We start from the raw sequence: 20239 nt of genomic DNA on the forward strand, positions 1-20239 counted from the left end.
TTCCACCTGCTCCGGCAAACCGGGAACTCTCTCTGGCCGCAGGCCTGGGAACTGAGTGTGTATAGCCCTGAGGCCTGCGGAAGGGGCAGCTGACCTGCCTGAAGGAACCTGGGCTGGTTTCCTACGTCAGGTAGTAACTAAGTGAAAACTGGAAGAATTTAAAGGAGTTGCCCCGTGGAAATGGTGGAGGGAGGGCCCACAAGGAGAAGGGGTGGTTTGAGCAAAGGCGCAGAGAAAGGAAAGCTGCAAGCCCGAGGCGGGATGGGCAGGTGTGCACCGAGGCTGCAGTGCTGGGTGCCCATCATAGCGCTCCGGGGGGGGGGGGGGGGCGCGATTGGCAAGACCTTAAATGACAAACTGAAGGTAATGGCTTTGTTCCCATGGGGAGCAGAGAGCCCTGGGAGGTTCTTGAAAGGGAAGTAGGCTGCTCCAAGCTGCACTCCAGGGAGCCTCCTAGGGCCCAGGGAGCAGGTGCTAGAAAGGGGCTTCCTTCTGTGTCTTCCACTTCCTTCTGTGTCTTCACCCCAGGCTTCCAGATGCGCCCTGCCTGCAGCCAGGTCTACAGCTTCTTCCACTGCGCAGACCCCTCTGCCTCTCGGCTGGAGCCGCTGCTGGAGCCCAAGTTCCACCTGGTGCCCCCTGTCAGTGTGCCCCGATACCAGAGGTTCCCACTGGGTGATGGACAGTCCCTCCTCCTCGGTAGGTTCTTGCAGGCAGGAGAGTGTGTGCTGAGCTGGAGGTGGGGTCCCAGCCCCGTGGCACCCAACACTGGCCTCTCTGGTCCAGCCCCTCCAAGCACTCAGTGAGTAGGGTGACTCCCCTGAGCAGGGGCCCTGAGAACAGGATAGCCAACTTCTCTGTCCTCAGAGTGGCCCACCTGTGCCAAGCACCTGCTCCGTCTGAGGCATGTTGGGACTCAGAAACCCAGGCTCTGTCCCCCATCGGGCTCCCAGACGCACTCCTGTTGCCAGGGCTGGCGTAACCCTTCCTCACCCCTAATTCAATGGAGCCTTTGTTTCCAAATCCCTGCCTGCCTGGAGCTTCAGCAGGTAGGCTGGGCTGGAAACCTCCCTCCCCAAGGGGCCCTCTTAGGTCAGGGGATTCCTCTCCCTCCCCCGAGGCTATCCTAGCTCCCAGGCTGGAGTCCTCTTCCCTTCCAGAGGCGGCCTCAATCCTTTGTGGTGCGGGGGAGGAGTTGGATCAGAGAGGACAAGGTTATGAGTCACCCCTGGGGCCTCAGCTGGTGCTTTTGGGGTAATGTCCCAGAGGCTTCCTCTGCAGCTTCACTGCGTAACTCATAGCTGCAAGGAGGTAAATGCAGCAATGTGCTATGGCAACGGGGTCCCTTGAGGCCCGGGGGGCTGGTGGGGTGGGCACAGTGAGAGGGGCAGGTGCCTGCTGGGCTGGCACAGTGAGAGGGGCAGGTGCCTGCTGGGCTGGCAAGTGAGCAGTGCCAGGACTGGCTCCTTCCAGTGCGCAACCTCCCACCCAGTATAGGGCTGGCACCGAGTGGAACCTCCCACCCAGCATAGGGCTGGCACCGAGTGGGCGGCTTTGCTGGAGACACGTGACTCAGCCTGACCTTGAAATTCCCCCTCCAGCTGATGCCCTGCACACCCACAGCCCCCTCTTCCTGGAGGGCAGCTCCCAGGACAGCCCGCCTCTTCTGGACACCCCTGCCTCGCCCCCTCAGGCCTCAAGGTTCCAGCGCCCAGGACGGAGGATAAGCGAGGGCAGCTCCCACAGCGAGAGCTCAGAGTCCTCGGACAGCATGGCACCCGTGGGTGCCTCCCGCAGTGAGTGAGGTCCTTTTGGGGCCCTGCCTGGATTTGGGGGAGGGAAACCTTCCTCTGGGTGGTTACTGGGTCACTGCTAGAGCTGCTGAGGGCAGGCCCTAGGGTGGGGAGAGGGTGGAGGACGTCCTGGGGGCTGCTTCTGCCTTTAGAGAGCTGAGGTCTGCTGGTGGAGACCTGGACATCGGTCCAAATCCTCACTCAGGCCCCAATCTGAGCTCTCACCTCAGAGGAACCTTGACTTCTGACCCGGACAGAGCCCTGAACGGACCCTGGCTCATTTCAGAGCTCTGACCTTGAAGAGAGCACAGACCCCTGGCCCCTGACTGGGACTGAGCTTTGACCTCAAACAGAGCCCTGACCTCTGACCCTGGATAGTGCCCTAAACTCTGACCCTGGACAGAGCCCTGACCTCTGACCCTGGACAGAGCCCTGACCTCTGACCCTGGACAGTGCTCTGACCTCTGACCCTGGACAGTGCTCTGACCTCTGACCATAAAGGAAGTCTTGAACCCTCCAGACACAGACTCAGCCCCAACTTCAGACAGAGCCCACTGGGAACTGCCATGAGCGGCAGCCCTGGGTGAGACTGTGGACGTGTCTGTGGCTCTCCTTTCTGGGCACGGGCTTGGAGTGCACATCTTAGGGGATGGCTGGTGGGTTTTGGGAAGGAGAGAGGAAGAGCAGCACATTTCCCAGGCTTCCTTCAGGCCAGGGGGCTCCAGCCCAAACCTGTGCCCCGCGTGATCCTTCTGCCACCCGTCTGTGCGATGGAGACCCCATGTCCCTCTGGTTGAGGCCCGGGCCAGCCACGCATCCTCACCTTCCTCTCGGACCCACAGTCACAGCCAAGTGGTGGGGAACCAAGAGGATCGACTACGCCCTATACTGCCCTGATGTCCTCACGGCCTTCCCCACCGTGGCCCTGCCCCACCTCTTCCACGCCAGCTACTGGGAGTCCACGGATGTGGTCGCCTTCATCCTGAGACAGGTACTGCTGCTGCCATCATGGGCCTGCCCACAGGACCCGAGGGGGTGCCGCCCTTCTCTGTCTTCAGAAGAGGCTGTTCTTGCGCACAGTGTGCAAGGGTGACAGTGTGAGGGCTTAGTCCTCTGTGAGTGCTGCTGCAAGGGATAGCAGGGACGTGGTGGTCCCTGGAGAGGCATGAGGAGTCCGAGAGTATTTTTTGAGATGGGCGTATTACGCCTATTTGGGTGCTAAGGAGAGTGGTCTAGCAGAGGCAGTGTAGTCAGCGCTGCGGGATTGAAAGGAGAGCATCACTGGAGCAGCGTCCTCAAGAAGCACAGAGGGGCTGGGATCAGTACTCATTCCGGTCTTAAGGAAGGGCCACCTGTTGGGCCAGGCATGGTGGCTCACGCCTGTAATCCCAGCATTTTGGGAGGCCGAGGCAGGTGGATCACCTGAGGTTGGGAGTTCAAGACCAGCTTGACCAACATGAAGAAACCCTGTCTCTACTAAAAATACAAAATTAGCCGGGCGTGGTGGTGCATGCCTGTAATCCCAGCTACTCAGGAGGCTGAGGCAGGAGAATCGCTTGAACCCGGGAGGCGGAGGTTGCAGTGAGCGGAGATTGCACCATTGCACTCCAGCCTGGGCAACAAGAGTGAAACTCTGTTTCAAAAAAAATAAAAGGAAGGGCCACCTGTTGTAACAGGGAAGGCAGAGCGTGGGGACAGATACAGTTGGCTGCCAGGTTTGGGCCCAGGGGCAGAGACTTCTCTCAGGAAGGGAGCCAACTGGGAGACTACTCTGGCCTCAGCTTCCAGGACAGGAGTGCAGGGACATGGGTCCTGGGGTCTGCAGCCTCCTTGGTTCCAGGCTGTGAGGTTGGGGGGTGGCAGGGGCAGGGCCCAGCTGGCCACATGCTGGTGGGCGCTGACACCCTTGGAGGGAGGCAGAGGAGCCAGAAGGCCTGACCAGGGGGCCCTGCTTGGCTCTCGGCCAGGTAATGCGCTACGAGAGTGTGAACGTCAAGGAGAGTGCCCGTTTGGACCCCGCGGCCGTGAACCCTGCCAGCCCCCGAGAGAAGTGGCTTCGTAAGCGGACCCAGGTCAAGCTGAGGGTGCGTGCATTGCTGGGGTCACATACAACTGGGACTGTGTCCTCTGGGAGGCGGGGCTGGGCTGGGGGCTGGGGCATCTGCATGGCAGGTCAGCACTTCGATTTGCCCTCAGAGCTTGGCACCCGAACAGGCTGCTGGGACTCACACTCAGGTGAGGCCCAGGCACTGCAGCTGCAAAGTTGTGTGAGTTACTTCCCCATGGCCTGGTTCCACAGTAGCCCTTAGGGCAGAGGTCCAAGACACTAGGGTTGGCGAGGAGATACCAGTTATAGAGCAATCGCTATATGCCAGACTGCGGTAGATGTGGACTTGAATCAGAAAGAGTCCTGGCGCTCAGCCTCACTTACTGTAGAGTATGGCCTGGTATGATATTTGATAGAGGGAGGCACAGATTAAGACAAAGATGGAAAGAAGGATTGTCAGGGCAAATCATTCAGGCCTTCTCTGAAGAGGTTCCTCTGTGGGGTATTGAAGGATGAATAGGAGTTTGAGGTGCATATATTTATTGATTCACTCAGCAAACGATCATCAGTGCCTACTCTGTGTCAGTCATTCTGCTATGGAGTGGGGTATAGGGTTGTACAGACACAGCCGTTGCTATGGTAGGCACCTCCAGTCTGGTGACAAGACCAGACATGGACCCCAAGAACAGTCCTAGAAGGTGGAAAGAGATCAGTCCTTCATGAATCAACTCTTTTTTGGTAAACATATTTATTGAGATAAAATCCACATATCCTATAATTTACCTATTTAAATGGTACAACTCAGTGGATTTTAGTATATTCACAGATGTGTGCAACCATTACCACAGTCTGTTTTAGAACATTTTCATTACCTCCAAAAAGGTCTCTAGCCTTTAGCTGACACTCCCTCGCTTGCCCTGAGCAATCAGGAACTGACTCTGTTCCTGCAGATCTGCCTATTCTGGACATTTCATTTCAATGAAATGATGTCATATGTGACTGTCTGTGTCTGGCTTCTTTCACTTAACATACTGTCTTCAAGGTTCATCCACGGGGTTGCTGTGTCGGAAATTCCTTTCTGAGGCTGAATAATATTCCGTTGTATGGAGATGCGACGTTTTGCTTACCCATTGGCTCCCTGATGGACATTTGGGCTGTTTTCACCTTTTAGCTACTCTGAATAATGCTGCCATCAACATTCGTATATGTTTTTGTGTTTTTCATTTCTCATATGTTTTCATTTCTCTCGGGTATATGCCTAGAAGTGCAATTGCTGGATCAAATGGTAACTCTATGTTTAATCGTATAGGGAACTGCCAGACTCTTTTCCACAGTGACTGTACCATTTTACATTCGCACTAGCAATGTGTGAGGATTCCGATTTCTCTACATCTTCAGCAACCCCTGTGATTATCTCTCTGTCTGATTCCAGTCGTCCTGGTGGGTGTGACAGGGCATTTCATTGTGGTTTTGATTGCATTTCCCTAATGACTAGTGATGCGGCATCTTTTCAGGGGCTTATATTCATGAACCAGCTGTTCCCTCCCCCAGACAGCACACCTGGAGGGAAGCCTATGTTCCCTACTTGGTTGAGTGTCTCCAGGGTAGGGCCCACAACCTGTTTATCTCAGGGACCCGTGCAAATGAGGTGTCTGTAGATATCTGTTGGATTGAATTAAAATGTGTGGGAACCAAAAGAAGGCCAAGAACGTATCTTTGAGGAGTCCGAGGAATGCTTCTTGGGGAGATGATCCTGAGCCTAGTCACCTAGTCATAGTGAATGGGTTGGAATGAGGGGGAAGAGGGCCGGGGATGGCACCTGGAGCCAGTGTGGGAGTGGGGTGGTGGTGTGAGCAAAGGCCTGGAGGCTGCTGCAGAGCCTGGCAGAAAGCACCAGAAGGTGTGGACGGGGAACAGTGGGAGACAAGCCTGAAGAGGTGGTTCAGGCAAGGCTTAGAGGGTTAAGCTCAGGGTCTGGACTCCACCCAGAGGGCACTGGGGAGCCAGGGGGGTGTTAATAGATCTGTGCTTTATGTTGTTTTTTTTTGTTGTTGTTTTTTTTTTGAGACGTAGTCTCGCTTAGGCTGGAATGCAGTGGTGTGATCTTGGCTCACTGCAACCTCTGTCTCCCGGGTTCAAGTGATTTTCCGGCCTCGGCCTCCCCATTAGCTGGGACTAAAGGCACATGCCACCATGCCTGGCTAATTTTTTGTATTTTTAGTGGAAATGGGGTTTCACTGTGTTAGCCAGGATGGTCTCGATCTCCTGACCTCGTGATCCACCCGCCTCAGCCTCCCAAAGTGCAAGGATTACAGGTGTGAGCCACCGTGCCTGGCCAGATCTGTGCTTTATAAAGACAGAGTCTCTTGTGCAGGGACTGCCTTTGAGTAAGGAGCTCAGTTAGGAAGCTATTAGCAGCACCCGGGCCATGTGGTTGTAGGGGAGAGAAAGAGGTGGCCAGCACAATAAAGGAATGGTCACTAGATTGAGAGACGGGGTCTTGGAGGCCAGGCTGGGAGTCAGGGCTGGTAGGGGCCAACACAGGCCTGCAGAATGAACTGAAACCAGAAGTGAAGAAGAGTAGGGATGTTGGGACAGTCACAGATAAAGTGATGCTGTGTCCAGGATTGCTCCAGGATAATACCGGTGGGGCTGGGGAATTGGGCAAGGGGAGAATGAAACCAGGAGGGCCGTGAGTTCGTTGCTAAGCGGTAGAGCAGGTGCCGGGAACACAAGGCTTTGTTACACTCTTCTCTCTATGCTTGAGCATTTGAAATTTTATCTAAAAAAAAAAGACAGATGGTAAATATCTGTTGGATGTGAGCTGTGATGTGGAAGAAAGAATCAAAGGTGGCCAGGCAGTTTCCAAACCAGGCTTCTAGAGGACAAGGACAGGCTGTGAGGCCGGTTGTCCCCTCAGGGCCGAGCAGAGTCAAAAGCAGAGAATGTACAACAGCAGGAAGCCCAGTGCTCCTTGAAGACGGCATTAGGGGGACTCATGCTCTGTTTTTCTCACAATTTCCCTGGGACCACATCTCTGAAGCTCCAGCGGAAGTGAGTAGGGAGACATGATTCAGTGGGCTTATATGGCTCTGGCCAGTCTGAAGAACACTGCGATGATACAGCAAGGTTCAGCCTCCCTTGCAAGGGCTGAGTCGGCTTCTTTCTGTCCTTCCAGAATGTCACAGCTAATCACCGGGCCAACGACGTGATTGCCGCTGAAGACGGCCCCCAGGTCCTGGTGGGGCGGTTCATGTACGGGCCCCTCGACATGGTGGCTCTGACTGGAGAGAAGGTACCCGGGGCTGGGCATCCCCTCCTTGGCAAGTCCACCTGCACCGGGTGCCTCATGGAGCCATATGGCATGTGGAGTGAGGGTTCCAGGGGGGCCAAGATGCCTGGGGTGGCTGCACAGGGCCGGAAGCCACTCGCCTGCCTGGGCAGGCCAGGGAGGGCGAGCAAGGAGGAAAGGATGGGCTCAGAGCATCCAAGGATGAAGGAGGAGCCAGGGTGGCAGGAGCCAGGGAATGCCAGGCAGGGACCTTAGCCCAGAGCTCCCCCGCCCAGCCCCTCTGCCAAGCCTGCAGCCCCTCAGCCTTCAGGAAGTCCCGATTCCCTTCACTGCCGCAGGTGGACATCCTGGTAATGGCAGAGCCATCCTCAGGCCGCTGGGTACACCTGGACACGGAGATCACCAACAGCAGCGGTCGAATCACATACAATGTGCCGCGGCCCCGGCGCCTGGGGGTCGGCGTCTATCCTGTGAAGATGGTCGTCAGGTAAGACCCAGGGACCATTCTCATGGGGGTTTCTCTCTTTTCCATGGCCCTTCCAGCCAGGCCTGTCCAGAAGATGGGGTCCTTGAGGCTCCTTTGACCCCCATCTCTGTCTGCGTGGACAGAGGTGGCTGGGAGAGGTCACCAGCTGTGGCATCAGGAGATGCCACCCAGGTGCTCCCTGACCTTGACCCACCCTGAGCTCTGACTGCAGCTACACGCTGACCTCTGGCTTCAGGCTCACATCTGACCCTGACTGCACGGCTGACCATAGGGAGGTTCCTTTCAGGGGCGACCAGACCTGTGCCATGAGCTACCTCACGGTGTTGCCACGGGGCATGGAGTGCGTGGTGTTCAGCATTGACGGGTCCTTTGCGGCCAGCGTGTCCATCATGGGAAGCGACCCCAAGGTCCGGCCGGGCGCAGTGGACGTTGTCCGGTGAGTGCCGCCTTCCATGAGAGATCTGTCTCCCTGGGGGGCAGGAGCCAGCAGTCCTGGGGGAAACACATTGTTTTTCTGATTTGCCCTGGGAATTCTGTTGCTCTCTGGGGCTGTGAGCTGAGAAGTCCTGGCTTTACCTCTAATAGTGATTTATTGAGCGTCCTTGGGAAAAATCTCTCCTGCTTTCTAGACTTCAGCTTGTCTGTTTCTTCCTCTCTCCCTCCCTCCCTCACTTCCTTCCTCCCTCTTTCAATTCCTTCCCTTTTCCTTCCTCCTTCCCTCTCTCCCTCCACTCATGCATGCATCCACCACTTTCTGAGGCCCACTGTGGCCAGGCTGTGTGCTGAGCACTGATGCAGAGTGAGCTCCTGAGTTGGAGGAAACTCAGTCAGGTGGGGAAAATAAGTCATAGGCATGAGAAACTGTAACCCAGGACTCCAAGTGATCAGAACCTTAAGAGTAGGAAGATGCCAGGCACTGGAAGTTCTTGGGGGCTGGAGACTCACCCCAGTGACAGTGATGGCTTTGGGGAGAGAAGAGGTAAAAGGGAGTTCTAAACCTGGAATGTTCTAAACAGGTAAAAGCAATGGAGAGCTGGGACATGCCTGTGAGCACGTCCAGCACAGATATCTTGGTTAAAGTACAAGGACATAGAATGTACTACGTGCCTGTAATCATGGCATATTTAACAGCTACCTAGGATAGGGCTTGACAAAGAGTTATTAGCACACTTATGATTTATTCTTTAACAAGAAAGGAAACTTTAAAGATGAACTTTTTTACTTCCCAAACCAGGGCTTGTCCAGGGGCAGCAAAGCAGCTCTGGGTGGGCTGGGAGGATCCCATATGCAAGGGCAGTGCAGGGACATGGCCACAGAGGCAGAGAGAGGCCTTGAGGCCCTACCTCAGGGCCCTGGGGACCTGGAGATGCTGTTATGCAAAGGAGTGCTGGGGTTAGATTTGCGATGTACAGAAATCACCATGCAAACACTGCAGAGGATAATAATAAAGCCAAGCACACCAAGCACACCATCACACCATGCATGTTTGGGATTAATTCCTTTCATCTTTAGGACAATCTCATGGGGTGGTTAATATTATTATGCCCATTTTACAGATGGGAACAGTGAAACCCTGGGAGACTGGGGAGGGCTGAGTAATCTGCCCAGGGTTATGTGGCTCAGGTTAGATGCTGGTAGGAATGGTGGGGGAGGGAAAAAGCCTGCCCAGAAGGCTTTTGTAGTGGCCCAGGAAAGAGATGGGGCCCGAGCTATGAATGAGAAGCATGGCTTCAGTGACACAGCTGGGGAGGGTAAAGAGCCTGGTCTGGTGAAACCATAAAGCTTGCTCCCTGGAGGAGGAGAAGGGAGGGAGGAACAGGGAACAGGGAGGAATGAAAGGCACCTGTCTCTGGCTCTGAAGTGGCTGTGAGCAGGGGGGCAGGGGTGAGGAGATGAGTTTGGATATAGGCATGCGGCACCTGCAGGGCCATCGAGGGGGGATGTCCAGGGCTCAACCCGGAGAGGGGATTCAGGGTCCCCCGTGTTCTCTCCAGCATGCCTCCGGCTTGTCTCTCTGGCGTCTCAGGAGGGCAGCTGTGGGCAGGGTGGGTTTCTGGGCATTGGGTGCCCTGTGCTGGGCAGGGCTGGACCCTCCTAATGCCATCTCGCCAGGCACTGGCAGGACCTGGGCTACATGATCCTTTACATCACGGGGCGGCCGGATATGCAGAAGCAGCGGGTGGTGTCATGGCTGTCCCAGCACAACTTTCCCCAGGGCATGATCTTCTTCTCGGACGGGCTGGTGCACGACCCGCTGCGGCAGAAGGCCATCTTCTTGCGCAACCTCATGCAGGAGGTGAGTGTCCAGCCTGGGGCAGGGGCAGGGGCAGGGGCAAGGGCTGCTCTGCGGCTTGAGAGCGTGACCCACCTCCCCACCACCGCCTGCCTTCCGACCCTCCTCTCTACCACTCCTGCCTCCCTCCACCCGGGTGGGGCTTCACAGATGTGCAGTGTGCAAAGCCCATTCCCGTGGATCTCACTGCGTCCTCCAGCAGCCCTGAGAGGTAGGTATTAGTCTCGTCACTGATAGAGGAGAAGGGCGAGGATCCAGAGGCTTGCCCTAGACCTGAGTCAGACTTTCATCCTTTATCTCCTGACTCTCTACATCTGGCCATTCATCCAAAGGACATTTAAGTGTCGATTGTGTTCCTTACGCTGTGCTTGTTGGAGCTGCACAGAGACAAACAGAACGGGGGAGAGGAGGCAGGGATGTTCTTTTCGTGACCCGGAGCTATGGTTCCCTCTAGCAGCACCTGGGAACTCAGAAGTGCAAATTCTCTGCCTCGTCCCTTCACAACCCTCTTAGATCTACTCAATCAGAAACTCTGGGGAGGGGCTCAGGAACCTTTTCACAAGCTCTCCAGGGAATTCTGCTGCACAGTAAGATTTTGAGAATCCCTGACCTAGAGCAGAGCAGGAGTTGACAACCTGTGACCAAATCCAGCCCATAGACCGTTTTGATGTGATTGTGAGCTGTTGTCTCCATCCATTTCAAATGGATGGAGACAATCAAAAGAATGGTACTTCATGACATGAAAATTACAATGCATTTCAGTGTCTCTAAATAAAAAAGTGTGATTGGAACTCAGCCAAGCTCATCTGTTTACATACTGTCTATGATTGCTTTTTGCAATACAACAGCAGAATTGAGTAATGGTGACACAGTGCGAAGCCTGAGACATTTACTCTCTGGCCTTTCCAAGAAAAAGTCGGCAAATCCCTGATCTAGAGGAGGAAGGACATGTAAATTGACAACCACTGGTATGTGGTTGAAAAAGACCCTTTTAGCAAACAGAGGAGAAAGGACTTGGGTTTGGCCAGGGAGGCCAGGGAAGGCTGCTAGAAGGTGGTAACTTTTGAGCTGAGTCTTGAAGGATGAGTTTGTCAGGTAGACAATAAAACAGCCTGTGCAAAGGCACAAAGGCAGGACAGAGCTTGGGAGGTTCTCAGAGCTGCAGGCATCCGGGATTGGGGTAAGTGCAGGCAGGGTTAGACCCAGGACAAGTGGGAGCTGAGCCCTCAGAGGTCATCAAGGGCCCAAACTTGGCAGATCCTGAAAAGCCTGGAAACCAGGCCAAGATCATAAACTCTCTGCTGAGGGTAATAGGGAGCCATGGAAGAGTTTAAAGCAGGGAAGTGGCAGTGTTTAATTTGGCTTGTAGAACAATCCTATTGGTGGCTGTGTGGAGAAGAGATTGGGAGGGCAGTTAGGGAGCTCTTGCCCAAGCAAAAGACAGGAAGACCATAATCCAGGCAACGAGGACCACAAGATGGAGAGAAAAGAAGGGACAGGATTGGGAGGTGGAATTGTTAGGACTCAGGGATGCTGGGATGCAGGGAGTGAGGAGTTGAAGATGCCTGCGCTGGGTGACCAGGAGGGATCCAGGTGCTGCACACCTGACCAAGGTCTCCATGGAGGCAGAGCCTGTCCGTTCTGCTCACCAATACAGCTTCTGGATTTGGGGGATGATACCCCATGGTAGGGAATCAATAACTGTTGGTAGAGTGAATGAATGAATGAATGAATGAGTGGATAAGAGGGGACACGAGAGGAGGACCAGGCTAGAGGGAGATGAGCTCAGCTGTGGATATGTCAAGGCTGCTATGGCCATGGGACCTGATATGGCTTAGGGGAGGTCTGGGCTGCAGGTGGACACTGGGAAATAGACGCACGAGACAGATCAGTGGAGCCACAAGAGGGGAGGCGAAGCATGAGAAGAGGCTGTGCTGGGCCTCCAAGAGCAGGACAAGGAGCAGCTGAGGAACCAGGGGGAGAATGAGAGGAGGAGGAGGGCCAGGAGAGAGAGGCTCCAGGTGTCTGGAGGAGAGGGGTTCAAGGAGACAGTGTCCCTCTTGCCAAGGGTGTGGGATGCTGTGAACTGCCCACTAGACAAAGATTGACCACCAGATGACCTTGGTGAGGAAGGGACACTTTGGAAGGACAAGGGGGCAAAAGTAGTAGAATGAGGAGCAGAGAAGGTGGGTGTCAGCTGGGAGGTTCATGAGGAAGGTAGGCAGGGTTGCCAGAGCTGGAGGATCCAAGTTACAGGAGTGAGCTCAGGTGAATGAGAAGGTGGAAGGACCAGACAAAGAGAGGCTGCTCAGTCCTCTGAGCCAAGGGCCAGTTGAGAATAAACCAACCATTGAGGGGAGGGGCAGTGGGCTGAGGAAGCCCTCTCCTTGGTTCGGCATCGAAGGCAGTCACCTGCAGGATGGGGTAGGTCCCAGGGAAGGACAGGAAGAATATGGAAGGTGAGAGCTGCATGGCTCTGCAAATTTCTTTAGCAGCTCTTGGTGGGCAGCGTGTACAAACAGACAAGGGGGCTGGTGGAAAAGTTCCAGGGCTGAGATTTGGCCGGGCAGGTGTGGGAGGAGGATGAAGGGGTGAGAGACCCTGGGGTGGAGGTAGAGGGCACAGGGATGCCACGGGTCCCTCAGGCAGGATGAGGAAGGGGCAAGGCAGGAGGGTGTTGCAGAAAACACAAGCGACGGTGAGGCTGAGAGCAGCAAAGTGGGGCTGGCGGAGAAGTGGAGGGGAGCCGGGGGGCAGAAGCCTTGGGTGGAGCGGACATGTGGAATTTCACAGTTTGAGGGGCAGGTTCTGAGTTCGGTCCTGGAAGTGATGGCCACTGCCGTCAAAGAAGGTGCAAAGCTGCGAGGCTGGGTGGGAGGTGGTAGGTCCTTCACGTCACTTGGATTGTGGGTCCTCCCAGCGATGGTGGGACTTGGGAGGAAGGAAAGCTGTGACCCAGGACCAAGTCTCCAGTGGCTTGGGAAGAGCATGATCGGAAGAAAAGAGGATGACATTGAGGGGAGGCACACAGTGAGGGGCAGCTGTGGGGCCAGCACCTCACAGGAGGAGGTAGTTTGATCCGATTTATCCCCAGGAGAGGAGGGGAGGGTGATGGTCTGGAAGTGCCCCTGGAGCAAGGCGGATCTTGTGCAGTTGTCTGAATTGAATTGGGGATTCTGGGAAGGTCACGTGAGAGGCATTGGGCAAATGGCAGACCCCAGTGTGGAGCAGTGTGGACGGCACAGGATCAGGAGCCAGGCAGAACCGGCCTCCCGTCCTGGCCCTGTGAGCCAGAAACCTGGAACTTGATTTCCTTATCCACAAGGAACACTTTGCTTCATTGTTCCTTAACCAGAGTGTGCTGCTGCTGGAGGGGAGGGGTCGGTAAATGCTGTGGTCACGCCTGCTTACCAGCAGAGCCCTGCACTGGGCCTGGGGTGCAGGGAGGGGCTGCCACTCTGGGGGTTCATTCCTGATACAGGGTGGCCCCATGGCTTGGAGTCTACCAGAGTGTACATAAAGGGTCCCCAAGCAGGGGCTCCCCGGGGTTGGCTTGGGAAGGCTTTCCAGGGGGTGGACTGGCCTCACTCTCCCTCCATGGCCTGCCCTGTATTTCAGTGCTTCATCAGAATCAGTGCGGCCTATGGCTCCACGAAGGACATCTCCGTCTACAGCGTGCTGGGCCTGCCAGCCTCCCAGATCTTCATCGTGGGCCGGCCCACCAAGAAGTACCAAACCCAGTGCCAGGTGGGTGGAGGCTGGGCTGGAGGTGGGGAGTTGGGAGGGAGGTCAGGGAAAGGGATGGAGGGTCATTCATTCATTCATTCATTCATTTGTTCATTCCCCCATTGGCTCATTCATTTATTCAACAAACACTGCTGGCTGCCTGCGTTGGGCCAGGACCAGTGTTGGGTGCAGGGGAGAATCCCAAGTGGAGTCAGATGCAGCATTCTTCCGTGCAGTGGGGAGATGGACACATTTGCAGTTGGTGACAGTACAGTGTAGCAAGTGCCATGATGGATGATGGGGAGCACAGGGAATTGTGGGGCCCTGGAGAGGGGCCGCTAACTCAGACTCCAGGGCGCGGCTGGATTTCGGGAATTTGAAGGAATGGTCCAGGAAGGGCCTGAGATTGAGAAGAGTATTTGTGGCAGAGGCAGCAGCAAAAGCCAAGGTCAGGAGGTGACGGAGAACATGTATATTCTGGGAACTGCCAGTGACTCAGCTTGGCTGCGTGGGACGTGAGCTGGGAGGAGGGGGAGGAGGCTGGAACGGTCAGTGCAGCCGAGATGGCCTGTGTGGGGACTCTGTCAGAGGGTGGGATGGACAGGGGCATGAGCAGGTGTGTGATTCAGGAAGCTCCCTCAGGCTGCAGGTGAAAAGAAAAGCCGAGAGGGAGCTGAAGAGAAAGCGGAGGGTCTGAGAGGAATTTTTTGGTGGGAGATGGATTGGATTTGGTAATGCCCAGATCAGATGTGCGGGATGAGAGAAAGGGAAGGCGGAGGACAGCGCCTTGGTCTGTGGCTTGGGTGACCATGTAGGACGTGACAGTATTGGAATCACACAGCAGGGAGAAAGGAAGTAGGGGACCTCCCTTTGGGGCATGTCAAGTGCGCGTTTCCTGAGAGTGAACTGCGGGTAGAGGGCCAGGAGATGGTGGTGTCTCAGAGTTGGGAGCTCAGAGGCCCGACTACTCACACTCTAAAGTGCATGGGCATCACCTGCGGATCTTGTTGACATACACATTTTGATTCCATGGGACTAGGGTGGGGCCTGAGGTTCTGCCTAACAAGGGGCCAGGTGGTGTTGATGCTGCTGGAGTCCATGAACCACACATTGAGTAGCGAGGTTCTGGACACAGCCGGAAGGACTAGCAAGGAAGACAGTCATGGGGCTCAGAAAAGTGACAAGATGCATGGAGAGGCCACGTGACAGGAGGGACTTTGCGGGATTCTAGCCAGCCAAGTGACAAGGATGGGCACTTCCCTACCATCAAGAATCCAGAGGCCAAGCACCGTGGCTCATGCCTGTGATCCCAGTGCTTTGAGAGGCAGGAGGATTGCTTGAGCCCAGGGGTTCAAGGCCAGCCCTGGCAACACAGCAAGACCCTGTTTCTACAAAAAATTAAAAAATGAGCTGGATGTGGTGGCATGTACCAGTGGTCCCAGTCACTCGAGAGGCTGAGGCTGGAGGATTGCTTGAGCTGGTGAGGTTGAAACTGCAGTGAGCTGAGATTGGGCCACTGCACTCTAGCCTGGGCAACAGAACAAGACCCTGTCTCAAATAAATAAATTAATTAATTGAAATAAAATAAAATAGAAAATCCAGAGGAACCGGTGTGACCCATGGGTACGGGGAGAGGTGCCGCTTTTCCAAAGCGGGATGGGGACCCTGGAACAGTAAAGAGCTCCTGGCTTCCCCAGGGGTTCCTTAGAGAAGCTGGAGGCATCTCGGTGGGGTGTTCCCAGGAAATGATGGGGACAGGATCAGGATCAGAGGCCTGCCCCGCCCCTCTGCCTGACTCCCATACCCTCCCCTCCCTTCTTCTTCATGCTCTCCCCTCCCCTCCCTTCTCTCTCCTCCCCTCCCCTCTCTCCCCTCCTCTCTCCTTCCCTCCCCTCCTCTCCCCTCCCCTCCCTTCTTCATGCTCTCCCCTCCCCTCCCTTCTCTCTCCTCCCCTCCCCTCTCTCCCCTTCTCTCTCCTTCCCTCCCCTCCTCTCCCCTCCCCTCCCTTCTTCTTCATGCTCTCCCCTCCCCTCCCTTCCCTCCCCTCCCCTCCCCTCTTCTCCCTTCTCTCCCCTTGTCATTCCTCCCCCCTTCCCTCCCCTTGTCATTCCTCCCCCTTCCCTCCCCTCCCCTCCCTTCTTTCTCTTGCTCTCCCCTCCCCTCTCCTCCCTTCTCTCCCCTTGTCATTCCTCCCCTCCCCTTCCCTCCCCTTCCCTCCCTTTCCTTTTCTCCCCACCCCTTTCCTCTCCTCCTTTCCCTCCCTTCCCTTCTCTCCCCACCCCTTCCTGCCCCTTCCTTCTCTCTCCGCCCCTCCCCTCTCTTCTTTTCCCTTCCTTCTCCTCCCTTCTCCCTTTTCCCCTCCCCTCCCCTCCCCTCCCCTCACCTCACCTCCCTTCTTCCCTCCCCTGCTCCTCCCCACCCTGCCCCACCGCCCTTTGCAGTTCCTGAGTGAGGGTTACGCAGCACACCTGGCCGCGCTGGAGATCAGCCACCGCTCGCGCCCCAAGAAGAACAACTCACGCATGATCCTGCGCAAGGGCAGCTTCGGGCTCCACGCGCAGCCAGAGTTCCTGCGGAAGCGCAACCACCTGCGCAGAACCATGTCCGTGCAGCAGCCCGACCCGCCCGCCGCCAACCCCAAGCCCGAGCGGGCCCAGAGCCAGCCCGAGTCCGACAAGGACCACGAGCGGCCGCTGCCCGCGCTCAGCTGGGCGCGTGGGCCCCCCAAGTTCGAGTCGGTGCCCTGAGGGGCGGGCTGTGCTCAGAGTAGGGAGGGGGCGCCCAACCAGGCTGCCTGCGGGGACTGGAGGGGCGGCCCTCTCCCCGACACAGGCGTTTTCCTGCTTTTCCCCTCCCGTGTCTGTCCAGCAGTGTCCGAGCAGAGCGGGGAGGGACCCTGCCCGGCCTCGGGGTCTCCCTGGGCTGCGACGGGATGAGATCCAGGGGTCTCGATGCAGCCGTTGCTGCCTCCCATGTGCCTGCGACCGCACGCCCGAGTAGGGTTCTTGTTTGTGTCATCCTGGGGGCAGGCTTGCCCAGAGCTGGAGCGTTTGGGCAAAGTCGACCATCCTGAGTCCCCAGGCTTCACAGTGAGCTGGGCTGGCCCTCAAGGGGCAACCCCAGCCCTGGGACCCAGCGCCGCTGGCAGGCACAGCTTCTCGGCTGGTTTGTGGAGGCGTGAGTGGCATGTGTGCCCGTCCTCCCTGTGGCCCTGGGTCTTGTTTGGGTTGGCGCTCTTATGGCAAGATGGCCACTTTCTGGGAGTGAGAGCATATCCCCTGGCTCATCTTAATGCCGTCTCTGTCCACAGTCCTGGGGAGGTGGAGTCTGGTGCTGACGGTCTGTCCTGTGGCTGTCCATTGTCCCCAAACACCGCCCCCCACTTGTCCTAAGTGTCCTCACCATTTCTCTGTGGCCCTGGGGGCCAGGGGTTCCTCTTCCCGGAGCCCTGCCTCATGCCCTCCCTCGGGAGGCTGCAGCCTTGGGCTCCGGCTCAGCTGGGCTGGCTGTGAGCCCCTGAGCTGGTTGCTTGCCCTTTCTGGACCCCTTCTGTTATTGGAGGGATCCCCTAGCTGAGATTGGTGTGAGTCTTTGACTCCAGCGTGTCATGGAGTTTGGCCCCTTGAGGTTTTTCAGGTCTAAGGGCCCCTCAGAGTGTCCTGTGACCCATGCCTTTCACACAGCCTGGGAGACAGGGTCTGGGTGGGTTGGGAAGGAGAAGGAGGGGCTCTTAAAAGAGCTGCTCTGGGCCGGCTGGGAAGGGATCCCTACTCCACAGAGAGGCGCAGTTGGTTTGCCTTGCACTGATGCCCAAACTGGGTGTCCCAGGGACAACCCACCTCCATCTCCGGCCAAATGATCTGGCTCCCCCTACTCCCAGCTCTGCCAGGACCCATTTATCCTATTTGGCTCCTGGGGGCATAAAGCAGAGATTCCGGGGTTCTAGGAGGTTCCTCGAAGTTTGGCTCCAACTGTTGCATTCTCTTCCCTTTCCCCTGCCGCTCAGTTTGTGCCCATACTCTCCTCCTGGGTAGTCCCCTGAGGTCGGCAGGTCTTGGCCCTTCTGGGGCCCCTAAAGCCGGCCCAGGCCCTCCTGCTGCTGAGCCTCGGCCTGGGCATTGGTTTCCTGCATTCCCTGGCCCCCTGACTCCCTGGCCCAGGCCCACACCTGCTGTGTGGGGCTGCCCAGGTGGCCTCTGAGCCCCCATGGGCCACCTCTGAGGCCGGTCCCAGCAATTTCAGACGTCTGTATCCACAGCAGGCATCTGTGTCAGCTCAGTGTCGCTTCTGCTCAGTGTCTACCTCTCTTGGCTCCCATGCAGCCAATGACGCTGCTGTTGGGGGCAGCTGGCACCACTGTTGTGAATTGGCTGGCAAACTGGGTGCCCTCCTGGGGCTGGAGGGGTCTGGGCTCCCAGCCCCCATCCCTGCTCTCTCCACTAGAAATGTGTCTTCAGTCTGCCAGCTCTTCTGCTCCACTTCTGGCGTTGCCTCCTTCACTCTAGCCCAGGGCTGCTGGTGAGTCTGTGGGGAGGAGTGCAGATCAGCCTCAGCCTCAGCCTCCTGTACGGTCCTGCCTCCTGGCTGTTCATAGGTGCCCATCCCCCCTTTAACATTTCACAGTTCTTGGTTTTCCAAAGGCACCAGCTCATATGGCATAGCTACCCCAACCCTAATCCTTCCCAAAAATATTCTGATTTAAACTTGGGCAGACTTAGTCTGATTCTTGAAAACTCTTACCATTTCCTTTTTGCAGAAGCTACTGATTACTCTAAAATGATAAATACTTAGTATGAGCTACTTTGCTCCCAGTTAGATTCCCTCTTCCCTGAGAACCCCAGGCTAGGTGAGAGGTTGTGCGGGTGGTGGGGGAGAGAGAGAAAGAGAGAGAGAGAGAAAGGAAGACAGAGAGAGTGAGCACACATGGGCCAGGATCCCTGGGGAATTTGAAGTTAGTGTGACCCGGGTTCTATGGCTCTGGGGGTCAGAGCTGGGACAAGGACCCAGCAGAAGGGCCACCACCCCTTTTGGAAGCAGTTCTGGCTCCAAGCAGGTAGGAAGATTGTAGCTTTGACCGACAGTGCACACATGAGATGCTGACGGTGTACAGTGAGATATTGTGAACACAGTTGGAGCTGTAGTTGGTGTGTGAACGTGTGTACATGCGGTTCTCTGTAGTGGTGAGACAGCGTGTGTTTCAGTACAGCTTTCACAGCAACTGTGTAATGCATATATGCACTTTCTATCCTAGTGGTTTGTTTGGTTTTGTCCATCTAGTGAAGTTGGAGAAAAAAAGAAGCAAGTTGTGTTGTTCTCTGGAGGGGGTGCCGCTGCCTCTCCTTGAGTAGTTCTGTGACCCCCAATCCAGCTGTTTTCTAGAGAATCTTTCTAGCTTCTGGTATGCCTGCTTTCCGGCAGCTGGACCAGATCTTCCCGCCTTACCAAAGCTCCTTGTTTCTTGTGTGGCATGTTTGTTCCCGATCTGGCGGCTGTCGTGGCTGAGGGTCTGCCTGCCACCTTCCTTTACCATTTGCCCTGTTGGGGTTCAGGGTGCATCCTTAGCCCAGGACCTGCTCTTCCAGCATCATGGGTTTTTTTCCTAAAGATCTCAACGGCTCCCGTGGGCTCTGTAAAATATTTTTTTAAAAAGCAGACTCCTTTCACACATTGGGATGAACGGCCCTCTTTTCTGGGTGCTGGGCTACAGCAAACGAATGTGTTTGAATTCTAGTATTCCAGAGATTCGTGGTGGTGGGTGCTCTGGAAGAGGCGAGGCTGGATCTCATGGTTTTTAAACTGTATTTTTACCCCTTTGGGACCCGTAGCTGTGTCCTGGAGTCGTTCATGAGGCACGAGAGTCCTCTGCATCCTCACTCTCCCACCCAGCCCAGGTGCAGCCCCAGGAGGGGGGCCCTGACCCCGCCTTAAACAACCAACTTTCCTACCGAATCCCATCTGGGGGGGTTTGGGTGCAAAGTGCCCTGGAAACCTATTGTCTTTTGGCTCAGCCAAAAGAAACATCCCCTCCTTCCTTTCCTTCTAGGCTTAGGGAAACTTTCTTAAAAACCACAGTTAGGGTTAAGTCCAAGCCCTGATGTCTGACCTGGGTTCTGCTCTCCTTGTTAAGAAACTAACAGGCACTTGGGAGGAAAATTTGAATTTGACTCCACCCTCTTTGGGGCAAAGGAGAAGCAGGTGACACCAAGGAGGGGCAGGCCAGAGGAAGGCGACTTGTGCACAGGGACCCCCACCCTTGGACCCTGCTGTCCTTTTCTCTTTGTTTACTTGGTGGTAGCAGCCAGCCTGACCTTGTCTGTGGTCTGACTGTTCCTAAGTGTGTAACTTTCAGTATTATCTGTGACAGATGGTTCCATGGTGAAAAAGGTTTATTATGTTCTTTATGGCTGCCTTGTACAAAATCCGTTAGAAACGCTAATGTAAGATACCAGATTTCTAACAAGACAAAAACGGCATTATGGAGTTAAAAGATTTTTACAACTGGTCTTGATTTTGATGTGAGCTGGTTTTTAGCTCTCAAACGTTGTCACTTAAATAAAAACCTTATTTGCCTTTACAATGTGTTTTGCTCTGAATGAAGTTG

The 20239-nt window shown here is 55.7% G+C and overlaps 1 protein-coding gene across 1 annotated transcript in view; it reads left to right on the plus strand.

The window, feature by feature from the left end:
- The window catches only part of PITPNM3 (PITPNM family member 3), an 87630-nt gene extending 71245 nt beyond the window's left edge, over positions 1-16385 (plus strand). Inside the window, exons 10-19 of the mRNA XM_021672728.2 lie at positions 529-699; positions 1602-1796; positions 2636-2784; positions 3761-3877; positions 7019-7135; positions 7471-7619; positions 7906-8055; positions 9732-9915; positions 13531-13659; positions 16080-16385. Of these exons, the coding sequence (XP_021528403.2) occupies positions 529-699; positions 1602-1796; positions 2636-2784; positions 3761-3877; positions 7019-7135; positions 7471-7619; positions 7906-8055; positions 9732-9915; positions 13531-13659; positions 16080-16385 (1667 nt within the window). The remainder of the gene's footprint in view (positions 1-528; positions 700-1601; positions 1797-2635; positions 2785-3760; positions 3878-7018; positions 7136-7470; positions 7620-7905; positions 8056-9731; positions 9916-13530; positions 13660-16079) is intronic.
- The last annotated feature ends 3854 nt before the right edge of the window (positions 16386-20239 follow it).

This window comes from Aotus nancymaae, unplaced genomic scaffold, assembly GCF_030222135.1.
Source record: "Aotus nancymaae isolate 86718 unplaced genomic scaffold, 86718_ANA_hifiasm-v0.15.2.pri h1tg000072l, whole genome shotgun sequence".
In the NCBI taxonomy this organism is placed as follows: domain Eukaryota; kingdom Metazoa; phylum Chordata; class Mammalia; order Primates; family Aotidae; genus Aotus; species Aotus nancymaae.